The sequence below is a fragment of the Sipha flava genome, unplaced genomic scaffold, assembly GCF_003268045.1.
Source record: "Sipha flava isolate LNK unplaced genomic scaffold, YSA_version1 122_pilon_pilon, whole genome shotgun sequence".
Taxonomy (NCBI): Eukaryota; Metazoa; Arthropoda; class Insecta; order Hemiptera; family Aphididae; genus Sipha; species Sipha flava.
In genome coordinates, this window is record NW_020271748.1 from 666,830 (window position 1) to 688,847 (window position 22,018).

Below are 22,018 nucleotides of genomic sequence, written 5' to 3' on the forward strand. Positions count from 1 at the left end.
CAAAGTAATATTTTCAGATCTTAAGTCTATTTTAAATAAAATTTGAATTTTACTTAATCTAATAGTAGTTAATTTATACTATTTGGCTTTATTGGTGTTCGATTGAAATGAACATTTTTACAAACATAGCAGTATAGTATTATTATTTTTATTTATATTTTGTTTTTTAGAATTTTTTGATATAATAATGTTTTTAATTTATCCTTGTTATTGGAGTTTATTGGTCCCAATAATAAACAAAACAAAACGAAAATCCGTAATCTATTAAAAAAAATAATATGTTTTAGTCTTATTCTTGATTGTTTTATTTGCAAACTAGTTTTGGTCACCATGTACGACAGTAATTTATGAAGGAAGATAAGAGTTTAAAAATAAGTGATTCAAATTTTTAAAAGTAATTTGTTTTGAATGGTAAAAAAAAATATATATAACAAATAACCAGGTACAGGTATGGATTTCGTATTTTACATTATTACTATTCTTTGCTTGAACATTGTACAAGCTATTACATTTTATTAATTATTGCTTTTTATTTTTATTTTTTTATTTTTTTTGGATTGCTAACAAAATATAAGAAATACAAGTCTACGAATACTTGCACATGAAGAACGCTTATGCTTTGTTCTATAATAAATATTCTTTTCAATAAATAACAGGTTATTTGATTAAAACTATACCTATTACCTATAAGCTCAATTTGTTTACCAACTACAACGTATGTCCATAAGTAACCCTAAGAATTTATAAAATTCGAATTTGATTAGCCTAAAGGAATCACCAGTCGTTATAAATTAAAATAATAATTATAGTAAAAAAAATAATAAAAAAAACCATAAAAAAGTACTATCATCTAAAATCCAAATAATAATAATTATTATAAAATGTTAAAGAATTATAATGAGTTAAGTGATTTACACTAAAATTCTGACAAAGCATTTAACATTGTAATGTTAAAATAGTTAAATACATTTTTATTAATATTAATTCAAGTACGATTTTCATATATTAAATAGACATAGAAAAATAGTGTTTTAGATTTATTTAACGATATATTTATATAATAATTTATTTAATTTAATTTTATTGTGCATAAGCCTAAAATTAGATTCCTTCGTAAGAATACTTCAGACAAGGGTTCTTAACAAAATTTGTTTAATATTTAATATTTATCGTCTTCTAACATCATTATTATGTTTGCTATCAAAATGTTTAAGTTGTGAAAATCAATAATGTAATCCACGTCATCAAAAGGGTAGATACTAAATAAAGCGTTTTAAAGTCGAAAAGATATGTGTTAAAATGTATCATGCATGACTGTATACAAAGATTTTGTTTCTCAGTAAAATAAAAACATTGGTCGGGTAAACTATGGAAAGGAGACACATTTATAGGTATTTTTAAACTTTTAAACTTGTTCTTCTAAAGCTGGAAATTGTTGCCTGTGCGTCTGGACATTCAAGAGGTATACCAACTGGTCCAGTTTCTTATCCATAATAGATAGCTGAAAAGTAAATGTAAATGACACTATATAAAGCCACATAACGATGGTCGTTTATTTTTTCACTAGATTACGGTAATATTATTCATCAGAATGAAAAAAAAAAAATACAACGTGTTAATGTTTTATCTTACCTGCTGTTCTAGTCTATACAAACGAGCACCAATTGTCATAGGCTTAACGTTGCCTGCTCTGTCGATACCTGCCAAGTAACTACCTGGCTTCCCTAGCGTTTGATCTAACCTCCTTTGCAATTCCTAAAACAACAATATTTTTATAAAACTTGTATTTGATTTTTTAACATTAAATAATTACATTACACACACACACACACATATAAAAACTTATGATCGTTTTTTCTCAAATATATTGTACGTATGTTACGATTCAAATTGAGAAATTGGTCTTTGATAACATTGTTTAAAACACTAAGACTGACTTAGTCATTGTGCTCAGTTAATTTTATTACAACAATTAAATATCAAAGTTTATTTCAGTATCTTTTCATTGGGAAACAATTTTTATCGATTATGACGTAGAAATATAATTTAATAATTAAATTATCTGGACGCATTATCAAAATTATGAGCTTTAGTTTGAAACTAGTGTTTGCTTTATACTGTAGTATTATAGTACACTGTTATACATCTGTGCATTGAATTTAACATTTGCATAATTTTGCTATAAGATTTAAAATTTAAATAATACTTTATAAATATATATACCCAAAGTTTATCGTAAAATCGATTTGTATTATTCAAAGCATAAGGTAAAATCGTCAATTTTAATAATATTAAAAGAACTTGAAAAAATCTTAATACATATAAATTTGTTTTATTAAAATCATTTTGTATTTGGATAAACGATTATTTACTAATTAAATTGGGTTAATTCGTTAAATTGTTTAATAAATGCCAAATAATGTTTATATATAGTATAAGAGTATAAAGGTATAAAAGCTCGATATAAATTCAATCAATTATAGTCTTGTATTACAATTAATAATTATAATTTAAGTATAGGTATGAAAACAAAGTTTACCTTTGATTTATTTTCTCGTTTTTTATGCAAAATATGAAGAAAAAAAAAACTATTCAATCAATAATTTATAAATATTACATATTATACTCAATAATGTATCAAATACATTTTAATAGCTAAAGAAACAAAATGACTTAATTGTATTCAATGACATAAACTGCTCATAATGTAGGATAGACAGTTTTCAGAGAATACATTTTTAATTATTAAAATTATTTTTATATCTTATAGTTGTCACATAACAGTTTACCTTTATTCGAACCATCATGTTCAAATGACCTTGACTATACTGTTCAATAACATCACGTACATCATATGGTTTTCTTGCTTGTTGAAATTTTCTTCTAGCTACAAAATATTTTATCTTTCTAATGGCTCGAATAGCATTTTTGTGTACATCAGTCAACCTATAACGAGTAAAAAAAATAAAATATACTTTTTCGTCTGGTTAATTGAATTATAACAATAGGTAGAAAAAATAATATTTTAATTTTAAGTTAAGTGTTAAAAGAACTTTAATTTAATGTCTAATAAAGTATGATCTGATTTATTATTTAAATGACATATGAAAATAACAATAATTTTGTATATGTAATATTAAATCGTAATATTTATGTTTCTAGACATATTCAACTGTTAACGTTTGATTGAAATAAATAAATATCATCTACAAATGCACATCAGATATATCAAATACATTCATCAAACTTTACAACAATAATACCGTCGACTTACGTGGTCACTCGTTCTGGTTCCATTTCTAAGTCAACTTCGTCGCTAGCCGCTTCCGTTACAGAACTTGTCTGGCTGACGTATCCTCTCGCTTCTCTTCTCACCCGATTAGGAGTAGCTAAAAATAAATAATAACGAATAAACATTAATTGAATTGTCCCATGGTAATTTATAGAGCACGTACAAACAAACAAAAATATGTAACGTACTTGCTTTTGGTTCTTCTATATAGAAAACTACTTCACCATCACTTTCCCTTCTGGGATTCGGTGGTGGGGGTAAAGTTTGAGCTTGCAGGCTATCCCTATTATTGTTCGTCGTGGACCCTCCAGATGTGTCCATTTTACTTTTTGATCTCTTCCGCTTTAAGACGCTGGCACGCTTCGCTACTTGCATGATCAGGGACTACAGTATTAAAATACAACATTTTATTACACCCCGACGTTGTTTTCTATAACTTTTCTGAAGAAAAAAAAAATAACTGAACTACTTTGCTCAGCGACGAATTATCTTTTGGATGTCCTGGTTCTTTGATGTATATGTCCCACGTAGCTTGGCTATTGAAACATTTATCCGCAGCGTAGCACCTCCAAAGACACTGTATCAGCATAGCAGCTGCAGGTATTTGCCGATTGAAATGCTTCTGCCTTTGTTTTTGCTGTACTTTCAGAGCAAATCCCGAACCTAATATGCCCTAATAATTACACGGTAGAACACTTTTAAAATTAGTGATTTACGCGTATAACATGAATTTACAAATATGATGTTGTCCCTTGCATAAAAGAGAAGGGGAAAAAAGTCTGTGATAAAACACACTTATATACGATTATTGAAGAGTGAGTGTATCTGTGTAGATTCTGTATAATATTAAACATTTAATAATGATTGTTAGAATTGTATTTATTACAATTGATACTTCTATGCTCACTAAAGTAAATTTTGGATTTCTATTTGGAATGATAAAACACATAAATTTACTTCGTCAAAAATTTTCAAATCTGGAAATCTGGATATAAATAACAACCCTTCGGCGAACATAGTATATTATGATAATTTTTTAAGTGCGTGCGTGCGTGCGTGCGTGCGTGTGTGTGTGTGTGTATGTGTGTGTTCCTTAAAACGTAAACAGTCGTACAGAATCAAACCTAACGTCAAAAGCAGGCCGAACAAAATATAATTATAACGCTGTCGGATCAAAATTTTAAATTACTGGAACACGGGCGATAATAATTTACTGAATATTTCCGTACAGTTACACAAGTTCGCATTTGGCATCGAGCGTTCTGATAAACATGGTCCGAGTACATAAATCTGTGAAGCTTTTAGTGCAGCGAGTGCGTGTATTGTACACACTGCAGTCCTTGACGCTCTTATGGTTTTATTTACTACATCAACCAATATTATAATATAATGCACGGTGCATGACTTATAATCCGATTTAAATAGCTTAAAAATCACAACGTACCGATAAGACTCCTTTTTCCTTTTTTTACGAAATGGTATACAAAGTTTAATTTAATTTTTTTTAAAAAATACCATCGGATAGTACCCAGGTTAAAGGGAATAAGTACAAAAAAACATCTATCTATAATATTAAAACATTTAAATTATTTGATATTTGTTTTTCTGTGATTCTTTAAAAATAGGTTTCCTTGGTACTTAAACTATTCGATTATTTTCAGATTCATAAATCAATTAATTTTTCCTGTTGGATAGCTTACTTATTTATAATAGTTCCCCTTTCACGTGATTATCATAAATTTGAGCAAACGTTTTTTTTTTAATATACATCCTTCTTCCCAATGCATTATTAATGTTATTAATGTTTTGCTATACGAATAAGTCATGGCGATTAGAATACACAAACATTTTCGTTTAATTATTGCTATTTGAACTGCAATGACTGATGGTTTTATTCCCTTTTTGTCGTAGATTTTACGGAAAAATACACTTTCTATTACTTTTATTTTTCCATGTCAACCGATTGATTTTATAATAACGTTATAAAAAAATCGTTAAATGAACTTATTCCCATTTATCATGCGTGTACGAATATTATCCGGTGTATATAATTTGCATACGGTATTGCACGTTTTTACCGTTTCCCATGATCGAACGAGCGCATGACGCTCAACATTATTTGACATCGGTCATCAATATTCATCGTATTACGGTTGTTCGGCGATTTTCTACCTCACCATAATATCAATTTTACAAGTGTTCCATATTTTCCTCAGCACCAAAAATATGCTCGGCTCATATGCTCCTGCTATTGAACCCATGATGTTAATTATACGAGTCGAATTGAATTATTATTAAAATATAATCGTTGATATTCATATGCCGTTGAATCGTGGAAAAATCAAAACACTAATCGTCCTGCTAAACGTCAATCAATTATTATTTCAATAGATTCCTCATTCATTCCTTCATTCCTAATCTCAGATATCATACAAAATGGTGTTCTTCTATATAAAATTTCCGCAATAAGCGAGTTGATTCCACAGACCTACTTTATGTATTATATTAATTGATTCCCGAGTCATTATTAGGTATGTACGAGTTGATTCCCGGAACATTTGGCCGTTTGTGCGCCGTCGGTTTGGCACCGCAACTTTAAATAATTGTGCGTGTCAAGTCACTGTATATATAAAAATAAATAATAAGTCATAATAAATAAAAATAACTTTATTTCATATGAATATACATCTTATTAGCTATAATAAAAAAAACTTTATTTATAGATTAAAAAACTATAAAAAAAATTCCTTACTTATATATATCAATAGACTGCTCGACCGTAAAATGTTCGACAGTCACACACAACACGCGTTCATTTTACCGATAATACGAGCGAATTTACGAGAAAAAAAATACCTAGTTACTAGAATGTTTTAATAATTATTTTTTTACCTACAACATTTTTTTTAATAGTAATTTTTTTAATAAATAATAAATATAATACAATAAAATAAATACAAATTGAATGATTTTCATAATATGAAAAAACTATAAAGAACAACACTTTTGAGTAACTTATCAACCAAACTCCTCGTGGTGTTTCTTGGGTTACGCTAATACGGTAAGTATTTGAATTCATATTGAAAAAAATATATCATAACTCAGTAATCAACTTGTGCATAACTCTTGATGACCCAGGAATTAACTCAATGGTATCGGTGCAGGTAAATGGGTACCCGGGAATCAACTCGTACTCAGTCAAAATTTGGATAGAACACAAATGTATACGTTTTTCCTTTTTAGCTTTATGATTGCGTAGGTATGGAGATGGGTAACAAAAAGGTGGGTAAGAAAAATAAATAAACACGACTGCGTATGCAATTGTATGCAACGTTGTCATATTTACTAATTTCACTGTATTATGTCTAATATGAAAATATATAATGTATATATAGTGTAAAATATAGATACATATACAAACAGTTCTATAATAGTTCATAAAAATAATTAATAATAAAATGAGGATGACTAAATAGTAGTAGTAAATTAATTAATAAATAAATAAAATCGACAGTTTTTATTTTAATGAAATTATTATTAATAAATTATTGAAAAATGATTAAATTTTAATTCCTTGACATCTGTAACCTACTATTTTTACTGAAACTCAGAAAATACCGTATAATGTAACGGAAATAACGAAATTTTTTTATATCTGTGTATTTGATATCATTAACAATAATTATAGGTACCTAATAAAAGCAATAAAACACAAAGTATTTAAGTTTTTTTAAGTTTTCTCCTATAGGCATGTGGTATACACCAATACTGGTATGAAAATTCGGATCAACGTTACTTCGTATGCAATCGTGTTTTACCCCAAATTTTCTGTGGTCTAATAATACGTGTTGAAATTTGTCATTTGCAGAAAACAAAGGCATATCTATTTACGATTATACCTACTGCTCGTTTAATCAATATTACTATGATTAAATATTATAATAGTGTAATTGACAGTATGCGCGTGTGTCGTAAAAGTGAAATGTTAACAATTTAATTTCATTAATATCCACACCCAGTAAAAATGTTCGAAGTTCACAAAAAATAACGTTTTTCGTGATACAGAGGAGTTAAGATAGAAAAATTTAGTAGTTCATTGTTATATTTCCATCATAATATTTTAATTAAACAAAATTCCATTAGTTACGCAACACCATGGACATTTCCAAGCAAACTACTTATACATAAACCAAGTAGTTTTAATATTTCCTCCATTAACTATCTACGTTTTATAAAACGTTATTAAATTAATTACTTTAATCTTACACGCATATATTTCACTAAGGCTATTTAAAAATACTGTTCTATTGTTTGTGGGAAAATGTTTTTTGACAAGAAGCAAATTAAGAACGATCTTATACTGTAATAATCTAAACTCAAACCGTTTTAATTTTCATGTATGTGTAATAATATGTTTATAATCTATTGGCTTAAAATAATCGGATATTTTTTATTTTAAATGCCACACGCAGACTATTGTACCTTAAATGTCTTCATATTTTATGTACTTACAGCTGGTAAGGCGAAAAACGAAATCGCGAATACACTGAAACACGATGCGACGATTTTGCCGATCCATGTTTGAGGTACCGCATCACCGTAACCTATTGTTGTAACAGTGATCTAGAAATTCATAAAATATCAATCAAATAACATAGTAAAAAATATTATTAGTTTATAAAAAATTGAAAGAAATTAATCTTATATTATTTTATACTAATTTACTGTAGAAAAACCAAAAAGAACTAAAATTATTCATTAAATATTCAAAATAAATGAAATTTTAATAAAATTTTTAGAATGATAGGAAAAATTTAAAAATTAAGTTAGAATTGAAAATAAAAATATTATATAAACATAGATAAAATAAGTATATTGTATATAATTATTACTATATGTTATAACAATCATATTATTGTCAAAATAGCCGATTTAACAGTAACTATGATAGTTTATCAAAAATAAGGCATTCGAACGATTGAGAACACTTAAAATTAACAAAGAACTTACCACTATGAACCAAAAAAACCAAAAAAAGAATACGATTGAGAGCGAACTTGCGTGCAACGTTGTCATATCATTTAGTATTTATTATTTAACAAATATTATTGAAAAAATTCATATGTAAAATAAATATGTCTAAAAAAATGTATAAAATGTAGAATTATAAAAAAATGTAATGAAAAAAGATTTACCCTTAAATTAGTTATAGCAGGATAGCGTATTAAATTATACTCTAAATATTTCTTGTGTCTTTACGTTTCCGAATAAAACGATATTTCTTACTATCTAATAATACTCGATTTTCACCTCCTTCACTGTGTATAGTAAAAATAATTTTAATTTTATTATTTTCAATTATTTGACGAATAGATACATAATATACATATTTTATAAACTGACGAATATTTCGTTGACGTTTGTGCAACGACTACAACACCTATAGATATGTCGTATATGGTAGGTATTAAGTTACTAATAACAATTCGGTGAACGTCCGATAAATATCAACCATATCAATCGTTCAGCCAAAAAGTATAACGTTCTTAATTGTATAACAGCAGATTATCTTACTTAAATTATTGTTCGATTAAATTTGGCACCGTAGAAAAAAAAAATTAAATATCGAACGTTTTCAATCGTATTTTACCAAAAAAAACAAGGTATTAAAAAGTTTTATTTTCAATCATATTTCAAACAAAAATTAAAAAACTGTTAATGAGTCTTAAGTATTACTATGTATTTAATAATTTAAATTTTATAAACACCATTATTATTTTACTTATTTATTTGAATTTGTCTGTATCGTGTAAACTTACCACTCCCCACCATAGCGCGTCGGCATAGCTGGAAAAATCGTTTCTCGATTTGCCGTCTTTGCTGACAGCATCTTTTTCGGCGAGATATACGAAATAGCTGCTAAAAATTAAACCTAGAAAACCTATGTACAACGTAGTGATGAGCTCCTGAGGAAAAAAAAAAATTCAAAAATGTAATCAAATAATTATTATCAGTTTTTGTAGAATTTAACTATACAAATTTCAAGAATCAAGCGGTAAAATTATAGGAAATGCGTCGATCAAAAGATCAAAAACTTAAACAAAATAATCATTTTCGAGTGAACATTTGCTTTTCTAGAGTTTTCCTTATCGACCTTTTATCAAATTGAAGAACAACAATGGGCCTTCTGAGTCTTATATTATCACTTTCAACACCCTTTTTCGTGTAACTACAACGAACCGTAACCAATTCGTACGGTTCGCATGGTTCGCTCCAGTAAATATGACGCTTCTGTTTGTATTTAATTAAAGTTTTTTAATTAAAAACTTTCGATTCCTAGTCAACGTTAACTTATAATGGGATGCTGATCTGCTTAGAAATCGTCTTTGGACCTATAACGCATGACGTTTTGTTTTTCTCAAAACATATGGTATTGTTTTCTAAAGTTTTACAGCGGAACATTATCTCCCGTATACGTGGCGTGCGCAAAACAATATAACAACGTCCACTCCCCCGGCAAATGGTCCACCATCATTAAACGGTTATAAACAATAATAGTATCAAACACATCTACGGGGGTGTATATTTATTTTAATTCGGGTACTTACTTGTCTGTGAATAAATACAACTGAGCCGAGAAGCCGCCATGTGCCACCTTGGCGGTCCACGTGCAACATTCTCAATATTTGTAGAAACCTAATGCCTCTGATCGCCGATGTGGCAAACACCTGCCCATTGGAACCAATTGATAGCACCACGATCGAAGCCACAACAACGATCAGATCTGTGAAAACAACAGACAACACATGTTCGTTAACAATTATTGTTATTATTTATTAGTTTTTTATTATTATTCGATGATGATTGCCACTTGTCCGAGCAATATACTAGGTAGGTGTGTTTATTATAAGTATGTATCCTTCTCCTAACGAAATCTATGGAAAAATCATTGAAGCACAGTTATTTTTATTTGGAAAAAATATTTCGTTGTAAAAAATGTTTCTCTTCGTAAGCCGAGAACCTGATTAAGTCGATTTCACGATTATTAGTCATAAATAACTAGATTTGATAAATATTCATGTTAATTCGCATTGCTTTATAATACATCATTAAAAACGTTAGTAAATACACTTTTTAGTTTTGATGAGAAAGTTTACTTGCTAGAATCAGTGTTCAAATTAAGTTATTTGAATTATATTATCGAATTTATACTATCCATTGGAACACTTGTAATGTAATTATTCAATAAACATTAATTTGAACAAAACTATTTGTATAGTTTTTGGAATAGAGAATTTTTTTTTCATTGGTACTTTATTCATTGTTTTTCTTTTTTTTTGTTATTTAAAATAAAATTACTATCACATTTTTATAACGGTTATTATGAAATACAAACAGCAGCATATTATTCATAAATTTTTTCTGTCGTAAAAGTATATTATGCAGAATGTGAATACGATTATTAATTGCTAATTAAATAATTACTGCTATATAAGATATATTCATACATATAACATGCATATAACGTGTATATATACACATGTATTGCGTGGTTTTAGGCTAATTTATGTATAACTTAATTACAATATGTGACTGTCGGTTTTTTATACCGTTTTCAATTATTGTTTAATTTAAAAAATGAATACTATACGTATATGCATTTCACTGTCTGTATACGTTCAACTTAAACGGACGGTCATTCGATATCATATCACGCTTTCAGATTATTTTTATGCGTTTTATACACAGAATGCAATTTCACTCCCGTGCCAGATGGGCACGTGTAGTAGGTCCGTCGGTGCCGGAGTCACAGGCGTCTGAACATATTGCACACATTATTTCATTAAGCTCAGACGATTGTGTGACAAATTAATCCTCGTCAGGATTTCGAGGATAATGTTATTAACTCGACGTTAAATTTATCGAGTTACACTTGTACGTATTTATATAAATGTTTGACCGGGTATATTATTTCGTGTCGCGGCGTTGTTTCATTACCACATAAACGGTGTGCTGTTTGAATAATTAATAAACATTGATTCAGCATAATTATGTAGTGCCTGCGGTTTTAAAATCAACAAACCAAATCGTCCGCGACGGTGGCGAGGAGGTACATCCGTGGGGATTCCGCGTCTGCATGCGGCTGCAGCTGACGTATAATAGTCAAATGCCACGATAAATATTGCTTGAATCGTCATATTAAAATATTCGATGTATGATTTTTTTCTCACAATAACTTGCAGTCACGTAATTATATACATTGTATTATACATTGAATTGAAAAAAAAAAACTATAACCGGAAACAATTTTATTTTCAAGACATATTTTTAAGATCACACATGATGTTCGATTGAACGCATCCAGTAACACGTCAGATGAAAATATTTATCGACCACCACATTATCTATTTATCATGTAGGTACATCATATATTTATGTTATTTTCATACACGTTAACTAATAACGTAATATAATAGTAATATAATAAGTAAATTCCCGGTCATGTTCACGTGGAATTTTTTTTCTTACTAACTTTAAACAAGAATTGTTGTAAAAATGAGAAATTAAATACATCGAATAGAAAAGATACGATTATTCTTAACAAGCCAAAACAATACGGAATCAAAAATCTGGTCGTTGTTTATATTATGCGCAGATCGTCTCTAAATATATTAAATACTTATGTGACATGCCAATAAATACAGGTAAATGATCGACCAAGAATCTATCAGGATATTTGAGAATTGATTGTGTGTATTTTGTAACTGTACGGTGTTTGTTTCAAAAAACCATATGAAAAGTGGTAAGGTAACAGTAAAACGTATGTGAAAAACATTCATAGTCGATGTACTTAACGTAAATTGGCTGTTGAAATTTTAATGTGTTCATATGAAAATCGTACCGAAAATGCTTCTTACAAAAACAATGCTTAGGGCGATAGGTAAATAAAAAATAACGGATTAGTTAATAAAGTTTATACTTACCGATGATGCATATGGGTTTCCGGACGAATCGGAATCTGCCGAACGTACCCATGTACTTGGACCTGCAACCGGCTGACCATAACCGTATCATGTATTCGACGCCAAAGAACACTACGAGGCAGATTTCCTGTCGAAAACAACAAAAACAAACAAGTGCGTTAGATCAGAAACTTGAAATGATACACGCATAGCGATGATGCTCTCGAGCTGCAGAGTGTTGAAATATTATCATTTCTGACTTCTTATCACATCATCAGCGGCAAACGTACGTGCTCACATAGTGATCGTACTTTTTATAATCATTCTTGCGCGCAAAACGTCCAACGGTACATGTTCCATGTACGAATCTATTTGTACCATACGATTACTTAGGATTGCGAATAAAAAACAATTGGAAATATCCAACAGAAAAACTATTTGAAGACTTCAAAGCTCTTAATATACAACTTCTATATCTAATAACTACTATCATATAACTAAAAGAAAAAAAACACGATTTCTAATACCCTATACAACATGAGATAAGCACTAAATATTTGGCTGGTAAATATATCTTATACAGGCCCACAAAAACTGGCTGCGGAAAATTTTAATTTTTTATAGGAATTCAGATATTTAACTTAATGTCCAGTGATGTGAGCAATATGCCACATTTTCGTTTCAAAAAAAAAAATTATCACTGACTCCAATATGAATTTGATGCGACTAAAACTAAATATATGTACCGTGCTAAATACCATTAATTATATACCAATAAATACCATACTAAATAACACTTGTAACTTGACTTAAAAATTATTTATTATTTTTAAGAAGGAAAAAAATGTTTAATTTGTTTTCTGTACTTCATATTACATGTAGATACCATATATTTAAGACTATTTTTAAACTTTGATAACTTTGAGTCTCCACACAAGTTTTTCTTAGTGAGATGGAGTGAATCATTGTTGATGTCAATAAAAATAAATATATTTTACTAACTACTGACAAATTTAAAATTGAAAATTTATATTATTCATGATATGCGTTTTACGTTTCATAGAATAATATATGTGTGTGTGGATTTTATAGAAATCAAAACTCCAAGAACAGTCAAGAGTACATTATTTACGGATTTCGCGAAGCGTATATACTCTATATTATACTATAAATATTATGATTATCAAAATATGAACATTTACATGGATAGATTTTTTTGAACCTCGTTGAACCATTAATCACTTGCTATGCCATAATTACATGAAATACTGAGCAGGAGGTGATAGTGACGATGCTAACTAATAACATATTTTAAAGTGTTATTTGAAATCAACGGTGTTGACGATTTGCATGCGTATTTTAAAATATAATGATATACTTTTGTTTTGGTTTTTTAATTATTCCGTGAAATGTAATATTATGATGAAGATAATGGTGCGTTAATGGGTACTCGTAATGATCGGACTATATACAATATTATTATACGACGCAGGGATATTTGACAGTTAAGAAGGGAAGCTTGAAAATAAAATCAGTTGACAACATCTATTCTCTTGTTTTATTTATTTATTATTATTATTTTTTTTTTTTTTAATTTAACTACATGGCCATGGGACTGTCAAACGCGGAGGGATACTACACGTCAACGCTGATTCAATTCCACTTACTTACTGACATTTCTGAAATTACTTGTGACCCTAGTTAATTAAATATTTATATTAAAGTATTTTTTATTTTACCCGGGGAATGGCAGTTTAAAAATATATTATCTACCAAATAAATTATTTTTATTCATTCAAAAATCTCATTATTTGGATCCTCAATAGAAATATTATATTTTAAATTCTTTATAGAATTTTAAACTTAATTCAATAATTTATTGAGTACTCACGTGACAAATAATTCTAAGATATACGTGTACATAATTTCTAACATGAGTAACTATTATAAGTAAGTATTTAAAATATAATTTACCTACTTTACCTTATATTGTTATTCACTGATTAGAAAATAATAATTGAGACTGTGAAACCATAAACTTGAGGTTTGAATAACATGAAAAAAAAAAACGATTTATAAGAGAATTTTAAAAAGTTAATCTGTGTTAAAATTTCATACCTTGAAAAAAATAAACTAAATTTTGAAAGGGTACCATGTAATGATTATGAAAATATTTACGCGTTAAAAATAAATTATTAGAACACGATTCCGTACGTTTGTCCTTTTTGGCAACACGATTGCATATGGAATTGTATGCTGCAACGTTGTCAAATTTACTAATTTCACCGTATTATATCAAATAATATATATATACATATACTAACAGTTCTATAATAGTTCACAAAAAGAATTAATAATAAAATAATAAATAAAATGTAGATAACTAAATAAAAGAAAAGTAATTAATAAATAAATGAAATCGACAGTTTTTATTTGAATAAAAATTATTGTTAATACATTATCTGAAAATGCGTTATTTGGATTCTTTGGCATCTATAACCTACTACTTTTACTGAAACTCGAAAAATACTGTATAATATAACGAAAATAACGAAATTTCGTTTTATCTGATATATATGATATTATTAACAATAAACATAGGTAATAAAAGCAATAAAATACAAAATATTTACTAACTTTTTTAAGTTCTCTCGTATAGGCGTGTGATGTACACCAACACTGGTATGAAAATTCGTATCAACATTTAAGCATGATTCACACTAGTCAGATAACATACTGTACCGTTCCGGAAAATAATTTAATATCTGTTTAAATACAGCAATTCACATTTAAACGTTTCCGTTCCGTTCATCCACGTAGCGAATCGACAGAGTCCGTCTGGTATTTCGCGCGAGAATGTTTTGTCGGGGCAGCACGTGTCTGATCTGGTTTGAACAGGTCTATATGATAAGTGTGAATGAACAACAGACATAATATTATAGTAACCGTCTGCTGTTATTCACTAGAAAAATATTCGCAGTCACATATTTCTGAAGTTCGTACATATTATACAAACTTCTCATTTTTTTCACTTTTTTATATTTTTCACGTTTGATGAATTTAGAGTTATTAATTGAACTCGTTAGAGATCAAGAATGTCTCTATGCATTGTTACAAACATTTTTATTTTTATTTCAAACTTAAAATATAAAAAAAAGGGGAAAAGAGGGAAAATTTTGTTTTCACTTTACGATGTTGTAGCGAAAATGTAGGTATGGGAACAATAATAAGTATAATATGTATGAACAGTACGTTACGGTGTCTGTCAGTACGTGCCTGAATAAGTATGAAATGACCAGGCCTGTATCGGGACGGTACGGTACGGTGTCGTCGGTACGTGTCTAGCTAGTATGAATCATACTTTAAAACTTCGTACGCAATCATGTAGTTAAAAATCAGGTAAAATCGTACGGAATCGTGTAGCTTAAAAAGGTATCGCCGATAACGAACGTACGCAATCGTGTTTTATCCAAATAAATATCAGAATACTAATAAGATAACATTTTATTATATTATATATTTTAGATATTTTAAAAACTTTTAGAAAATATTATTTTGGACTTTGAAAAAGCAAATTATTATAGATTTTATCTTTCAATAAAATTTCTATACACTTTTGTTTCCCTTATTGAACAATTAAGTTACATATGGAACAAATAAAAACTTTATCTTTTAACTACACGAAACATAGGTAATTGACGAAAATTAGTATAACGATTTATTTAACTTATTTTCAAATTTAACAACAAATAATGAGGTCTTTAGTATTTAAAAATCAATCGAATAAATCATGTCGTAATAAATTAGTTTAAAAATAAATCTAATGAAATTAGTGTTACGCTTTTACGTTGGTTTAATAAATATACAAGTTGATTGCAAGTCATGACTTTCTGTCTTTACCTATCACATGTGCAACATAGGGATTTGAACGTTCTTTACTTCCGACGTACGATAAATTGATACGATAAGAACTTTTAAAATAAATTTAAATTTATCATAAAGTGCATCTTAAATGAAAATTAACACTTTTTTGATTCTGTCTCCGAACATTTAACAAAATAATAAATAAACGAATTAGAGATATAAAATTAATAAAAGTTAGTATTTTGTGATTCTTGTAAACTCTTGGTTTGGTAGAGTAGTATGAGGTTAGCATTTAGTACTGTTAAAATGTTCGATATTTTTTTTGATTATGATTTGAATCACCGATTATTAATAATCAGTTGTAATTTAACAAACGATTTGAAAACATAGTGTCAATGTTAAATATTTTTTTATGTCATATTTATGTTTGTCATGTCTGCACTGAAAGTTAGATTTTTGATTGCTGTTGAAGCATTCGAAAGCGACATTTTCCGTCCAGTGGATAGTAAAGTGGGAATCCCCATAGTGATGGGCGGTAAAGTGGAAATCCAAATTGTGCCAGGCGGAAAAGTAGAAATCTTCAAATATGATGGTGCGTATTCCCAACACAATCGGAAATGTATTTCACGATCTTTATAAAACATAAACTTTTGGTCAAATCTTAAATTCATATTATAAGTATATATGTTGTTGCTAGATCCCTGCATTACCTATTCCACCAATACAGGTTAGACGATTTCGGTCTTGGACAAAATACGTTCCTCGCCTCATGGCACATACGTCACTCGTGACCGAAAACCTTACTTCCCGCCCTTGCCACACAATATACAATTTCATAATTTATTTTATTTTTTATGTTCAAATAACTAAACGCGTTAATATAAAACAATGTAAAGTTATTCGTTGATATTTGAAGTGTATCTGAAGAAAAATATCTTAAAATGTTACACATTCACCGGAACCAATCGATGGTATATACTCATAATAGTATGTTAAGTACAAAATTGAAAAGGAAATTTGTGAAAGACAATCTAAAATAGAAACTCTTTATCTTGTATAAACTTTTTAATGATAACGTTTGAGTTTAGGTATCATTAAGTTTTCAATTTTATACACTTGATTCTATCCAAAAGATATGAAATTAAATTAAGTTTATTTATTTTGATGTTGAAATAAGAACAATGATTTTTTGGAACCAATTTTGTAGTGAAGTATAAAATAATACTCGAGTAAAAATTATTCAGATCATAACAGTTTTCAGGAAAAAACATACTTTTTTTCTTTTTATTACTTTCTCATTCTAAGAAAATAAAAATACATATACTCGTATACTCAATGTATAGAATCGTTTATTGAACGTGAACATTTATAAGAGAAAACAAAATTATTATTGTTGTCAATACTTTTTTGAAGAATTGTTTTAGAAAATATTTTAAGAAGTTTTTAAAAAAAAAAATATTTATAATTTAAAGATTTACCTTATATGAATAAATTTAATTTAATATATTCTAATAACATTGCTAAGAAAATTATAGAAAGTAATTTTTTTTGTAATTTAATTTAAAAATTAGGTGAAATGATAAAAAAAAAAATGTTTTAAGAAACAGTTTATATATTAAATCGATAAAATTAAAAAAAAACATTTTTTAAGTACAATATGGATATTTATAAATGGGTCAATATGGGTCAATTTTTATATATTTTTTTTTTATAGTATATTAAATTTTATTAATTATTATTAATATAAATTAATCACATAAAAACGTTTTTTATCTTTTGGAAATTAAACTGTTGTACGAAACATATCTTACTTATCGATATGAGACAATTATAAAATTATTTTTATTAATAGAGTATGTAAATATTTTGTTCCTGTTTATTTTTACATTTTTGTTTTGCCTATTTATTTGGTTGCAGTTTATTAACAAATATAATTTAGTTAGATATAGATTTCAAGTCAAATTCGTGAAAGCTATCCAGAACACTACAAGACTAGACTGGTTGGCTCCAGATTTAAAAACAATATGAAATAATTGATATAAAAAATTGAATCAACCTTAGTACATCTATTCATATTAAGAATAATTCTGTGAACTCATCTCACACATAAAATCTGTATTTATGTTTTTAAAACTATAATTAATTTTCATGCTCAATAGTTCACGTTCAATAATACATAATACAATACATTAAGTATTATCAAACGTGACCTTATATTATATTATATTTTATTATATAATTTTATTATTATATGATATGTCATATAATATATACTTATATATTTAAAAATATTTCTAATCTTCAAGAAAAAATATATTATTATATGCAATGTATTATTGAACTATAGATTGAAATGCTTTGCTTTTGATTATGTTTTTATACTTTATTATTCATTAATATACTATTATATTTATTCTTATTATCTGAATTGAATTTATATATTACAATTTCATGTGTTATATATGAGAAAATCTTTTCACTTCGTTTGTCGAATAAATACCGAATTATACCGATAGCAAATCGTGATTCAATTGGAATTCAATTTATTTATAGGTGCTAAAATAATAAGAATGATTTAAGGGGTAAAAATATAAATATTTCCGAAGATACGCATTAGTTTCATAAGTTTATTTTTTATATACTTATATGTACACGATATTTTATACATTATACGGGTGAAAATAACAATATGATATAATAATTTAGGAATGGTTATATATATTTATAATAAACTTAATATAACTAATTACTTTTTTAAACCATCTTTTTTAAACGGTTACGTATACTTGACGGTATGGGTTACCGATTCTCATAACTAGTAAGTACAACTGAATTACATATGATTACATACCATGAAGCATATCTTCTTAATACGTGTTGGGAGACAAAAAGCATGCAACTATATTTTACGAATAAATATAAATAGACTCTTAACGTATTATGTTCGATATAATGTTTCTTAATATTGTTTGATATTGTGGAGGAAAAAACAATTCTTAGCACAAATATCAATATCATATGGATACATATTGTTCATGCTTATGAATCTTTTAAATAATGGTATAGGTAAAGTAAGCGTTAAAAACATATGTACAAACCTTCGCATACACTATAATAATATTATGTAGGCAAATTTAATACTATTTTAATCACGAATTGTTTGCATACATATTGATTATAGTTGAGCGTGTAGTGATCATACACATAAACGAATATTATTCCCTGGAAAATGTTGCATCAAGACTAGAAAAAAATTGTAGAATATTTTTCTATGATACATTAATATGATATAGCCAAAATTTGAAAATAATTTGTTTTATACTTTTTTCTTTCGGTTCTCCGATCAGGTAAGGTATTCAGAAATATAGTTAGTTTCTTGACCAAGTACTCTTGGTGACCCATAACGTGTTACTCGAGTGGATAATATCCTCAGGAGATTGTGAAATTCGTAAAACGTATAATACATCTCCGTACAAACTTTGATCGAACAACCTCCTAATATTAAACTGATTATATCGTAGAATCAATGAAACAAAATAACCATCTATAAATGTACTTGGACGAAAAGGGCTGCCGAAATCGGAAATGTCTAATGGAAATAAACCGTAATTAAACGTCGAAACGCACCCGCATTAACGTAATTAGGAATAATACGTAGTAGTTCAAGCATAAAGTCCATAAATTAACCACTGCATAGGAAACGAGAGGAACGCGCGCGTGTGAACTAAATAAATGTTAAACGCCTAACAGGTATGTAGAAAGTTTTTTCAGGCTGTACAATAATAAAGGTTTAACGAGTGTAATAACTGTAATAAGTAAAAATCGTACATAAATTAATAATAAAAGTACCTAACCAATACGAACTTATTTTACACATTTTTTTTTTTTTTTGAGAAATGTATTTTTCACACGAATATTCGATAAATGCTTAATTATTTTTATGGTTCATATGCACGAGGATAAACATCTGCAGAGCGTGTACAGTTAAGACGTGCTCTTAACTGACCCGATTGCCGGATTAGCAACTATACAAATCGGACATTTGAATAGCACTGCGGATAATAGATATATGTTAATTATTAAGAACGGGATCCGGTCAAATTAAGCATTTAATATTTCCTTCTGAGACGCTGGTTTGAAAGTCATGGGCTCGACATGTTTTTTTGAAAGATAATGACTTCGAAAAATCGGTTGCTCCAAGCGGTTGTACGATCGAAAGATATATTTCAAAACTTATAAAGTTACTAATGTTGGGTGTAATGTTTAAATTTAAACTAAGACTTAAAACTATCTTGCCAAAAGATATTGGAAAAATTACAAAATGTATATCTACGCATATTGGAAGACGTAACACAACAAGATAAGTTATCGTCGAGTTCAATAGCTGTCGGACTAACATTACAAATGATTGAATATAGAAAAAATTTCAATGAGCTGCATTGACCATACTAAGAGTACTTATATTTATTATATTTTTATATAATATACTGCTTTAAACATTATCTTTAATTTAATTTAACGATTAAAATTTTCACTTTGCACCTCATTTCTACATTCCGTGTTTCAATCTATCAGCAACATATTCACTCTGGTGACCGAACGTTAATGCTGAGGAATAAAATAAAATAATTATATTTATTTTTTTACCATACTAATAGATTAGTATATATGAGCACATTACTAAATTTTAATATGATACCAACAGCACTTAAATGCATTCGACATTTAGTTTCATTTAAATTAACTAAAATCTGGAACTGCGCTTAAATGTGTATATAATACAAATTAAAATTACTGTCTAAAGTAATTATACAAGTTTAGGTACTTGATGATGTTATCAATAGTATTCGTACATGTCTTACACATTACACTAAGGTATTACATCGAAACGTCACATTTTATTACTATACCTACGTAAACCTTATATAGGAAACAATTACGTCACGATGCCCGCAATATATTCGCTACAATTTAAAAATAATAAGTAATACACGAAAAAACGGTTTTTGCGTAGCGATATCTCTTAATATATAATAAATATAAATATTAAAATTATTTAAATAATGAACAATAATTTCTCGTTGGAATTATTTTACAGATCCGTTTTGGCTCTTTCAGATTCGAACACACGACCTATAAATATATTATAACTGCGGTTATGCTCTGCGCAATTAAATTAATAAATACATAATAGTATGTATACACGAATTAATTTATGCATTTGTTACCTGCGTATTCGCATTGACGACCACGACAACGCACACGAAATAATGCGGTGAAATGCCATATATATTCGATATTTGCGGGCGCGTTTAGGTACCATTACCGAGACTCAGGTATAGATTTCAATAAAATGTGAATATTTACGAATATTTCATCGTGCCATTATTAAATTATTGGATACGCGTTACGTATGCTTAAAATCAAACAATTTCAATCTCGAAATTATTCGTACGTAGTTATTTTATATTATAACCATAATAATATGTGAAACCACTGTGTGACTTCCTGTTTAGCGCATTATGGCCGTGTATTGTGATGCACGAAAAGTAGCAATTAAATATCGCAAAACCCACCACGCGTTATTCAAATGATATTAGTATACGTGCGTTCGGTAATACAATTTACGTTTTATTTGAACGGTGATAAATTATTGTTAAATATTTTATACGAAACGAAAATAATAAACGTATAATAGTTTATAGCACCATCAACCGTCACTCGGGAAGCGCATTAGAGAATTAACTAACATAAATACTAATTGATTTCATTCTATTTTTTTTCTATACTTCTTTTTTGCCAGGTTTTTTTTTTCTTTCCGTAAACACGCTTAATTCACATTTTCATTAATAATAACCTAGCATGAGGTACAACAAAGCACAAAAATTTACGTGTGCAG

General features: G+C 28.1%; 1 protein-coding gene across 8 annotated transcripts in view; it reads right to left on the reverse strand.

Annotated features, from left to right (window-relative positions):
- Positions 1–1,048: 1,048 nt before the first annotated feature.
- The window catches only part of LOC112694082 (potassium voltage-gated channel subfamily KQT member 1-like), a 300,584-nt gene continuing 279,614 nt past the window's right edge, over positions 1,049–22,018 (reverse strand). For 6 of the 8 annotated variants that reach the window (XM_025569441.1, XM_025569443.1, XM_025569438.1 and 3 more), the window contains 10 exons: positions 12,277–12,403; positions 9,901–10,076; positions 9,112–9,258; positions 7,805–7,915; positions 3,759–3,965; positions 3,481–3,676; positions 3,275–3,389; positions 2,790–2,946; positions 1,633–1,755; positions 1,050–1,501 (listed from right to left, as the gene is read on the reverse strand). In XM_025569441.1, coding sequence (XP_025425226.1) covers positions 1,406–1,501; positions 1,633–1,755; positions 2,790–2,946; positions 3,275–3,389; positions 3,481–3,676; positions 3,759–3,965; positions 7,805–7,915; positions 9,112–9,258; positions 9,901–10,076; positions 12,277–12,403 — 1,455 coding nt within the window. In that variant the 3' untranslated portion in view covers positions 1,050–1,405. Of the gene's footprint in view, positions 1,502–1,632; positions 1,756–2,789; positions 2,947–3,274; positions 3,390–3,480; positions 3,677–3,758; positions 3,966–7,804; positions 7,916–9,111; positions 9,259–9,900; positions 10,077–12,276; positions 12,404–22,018 lie in introns of all 8 variants that reach the window. The other 2 variants (XM_025569442.1, XM_025569437.1) reach the window with 2 other exon arrangements.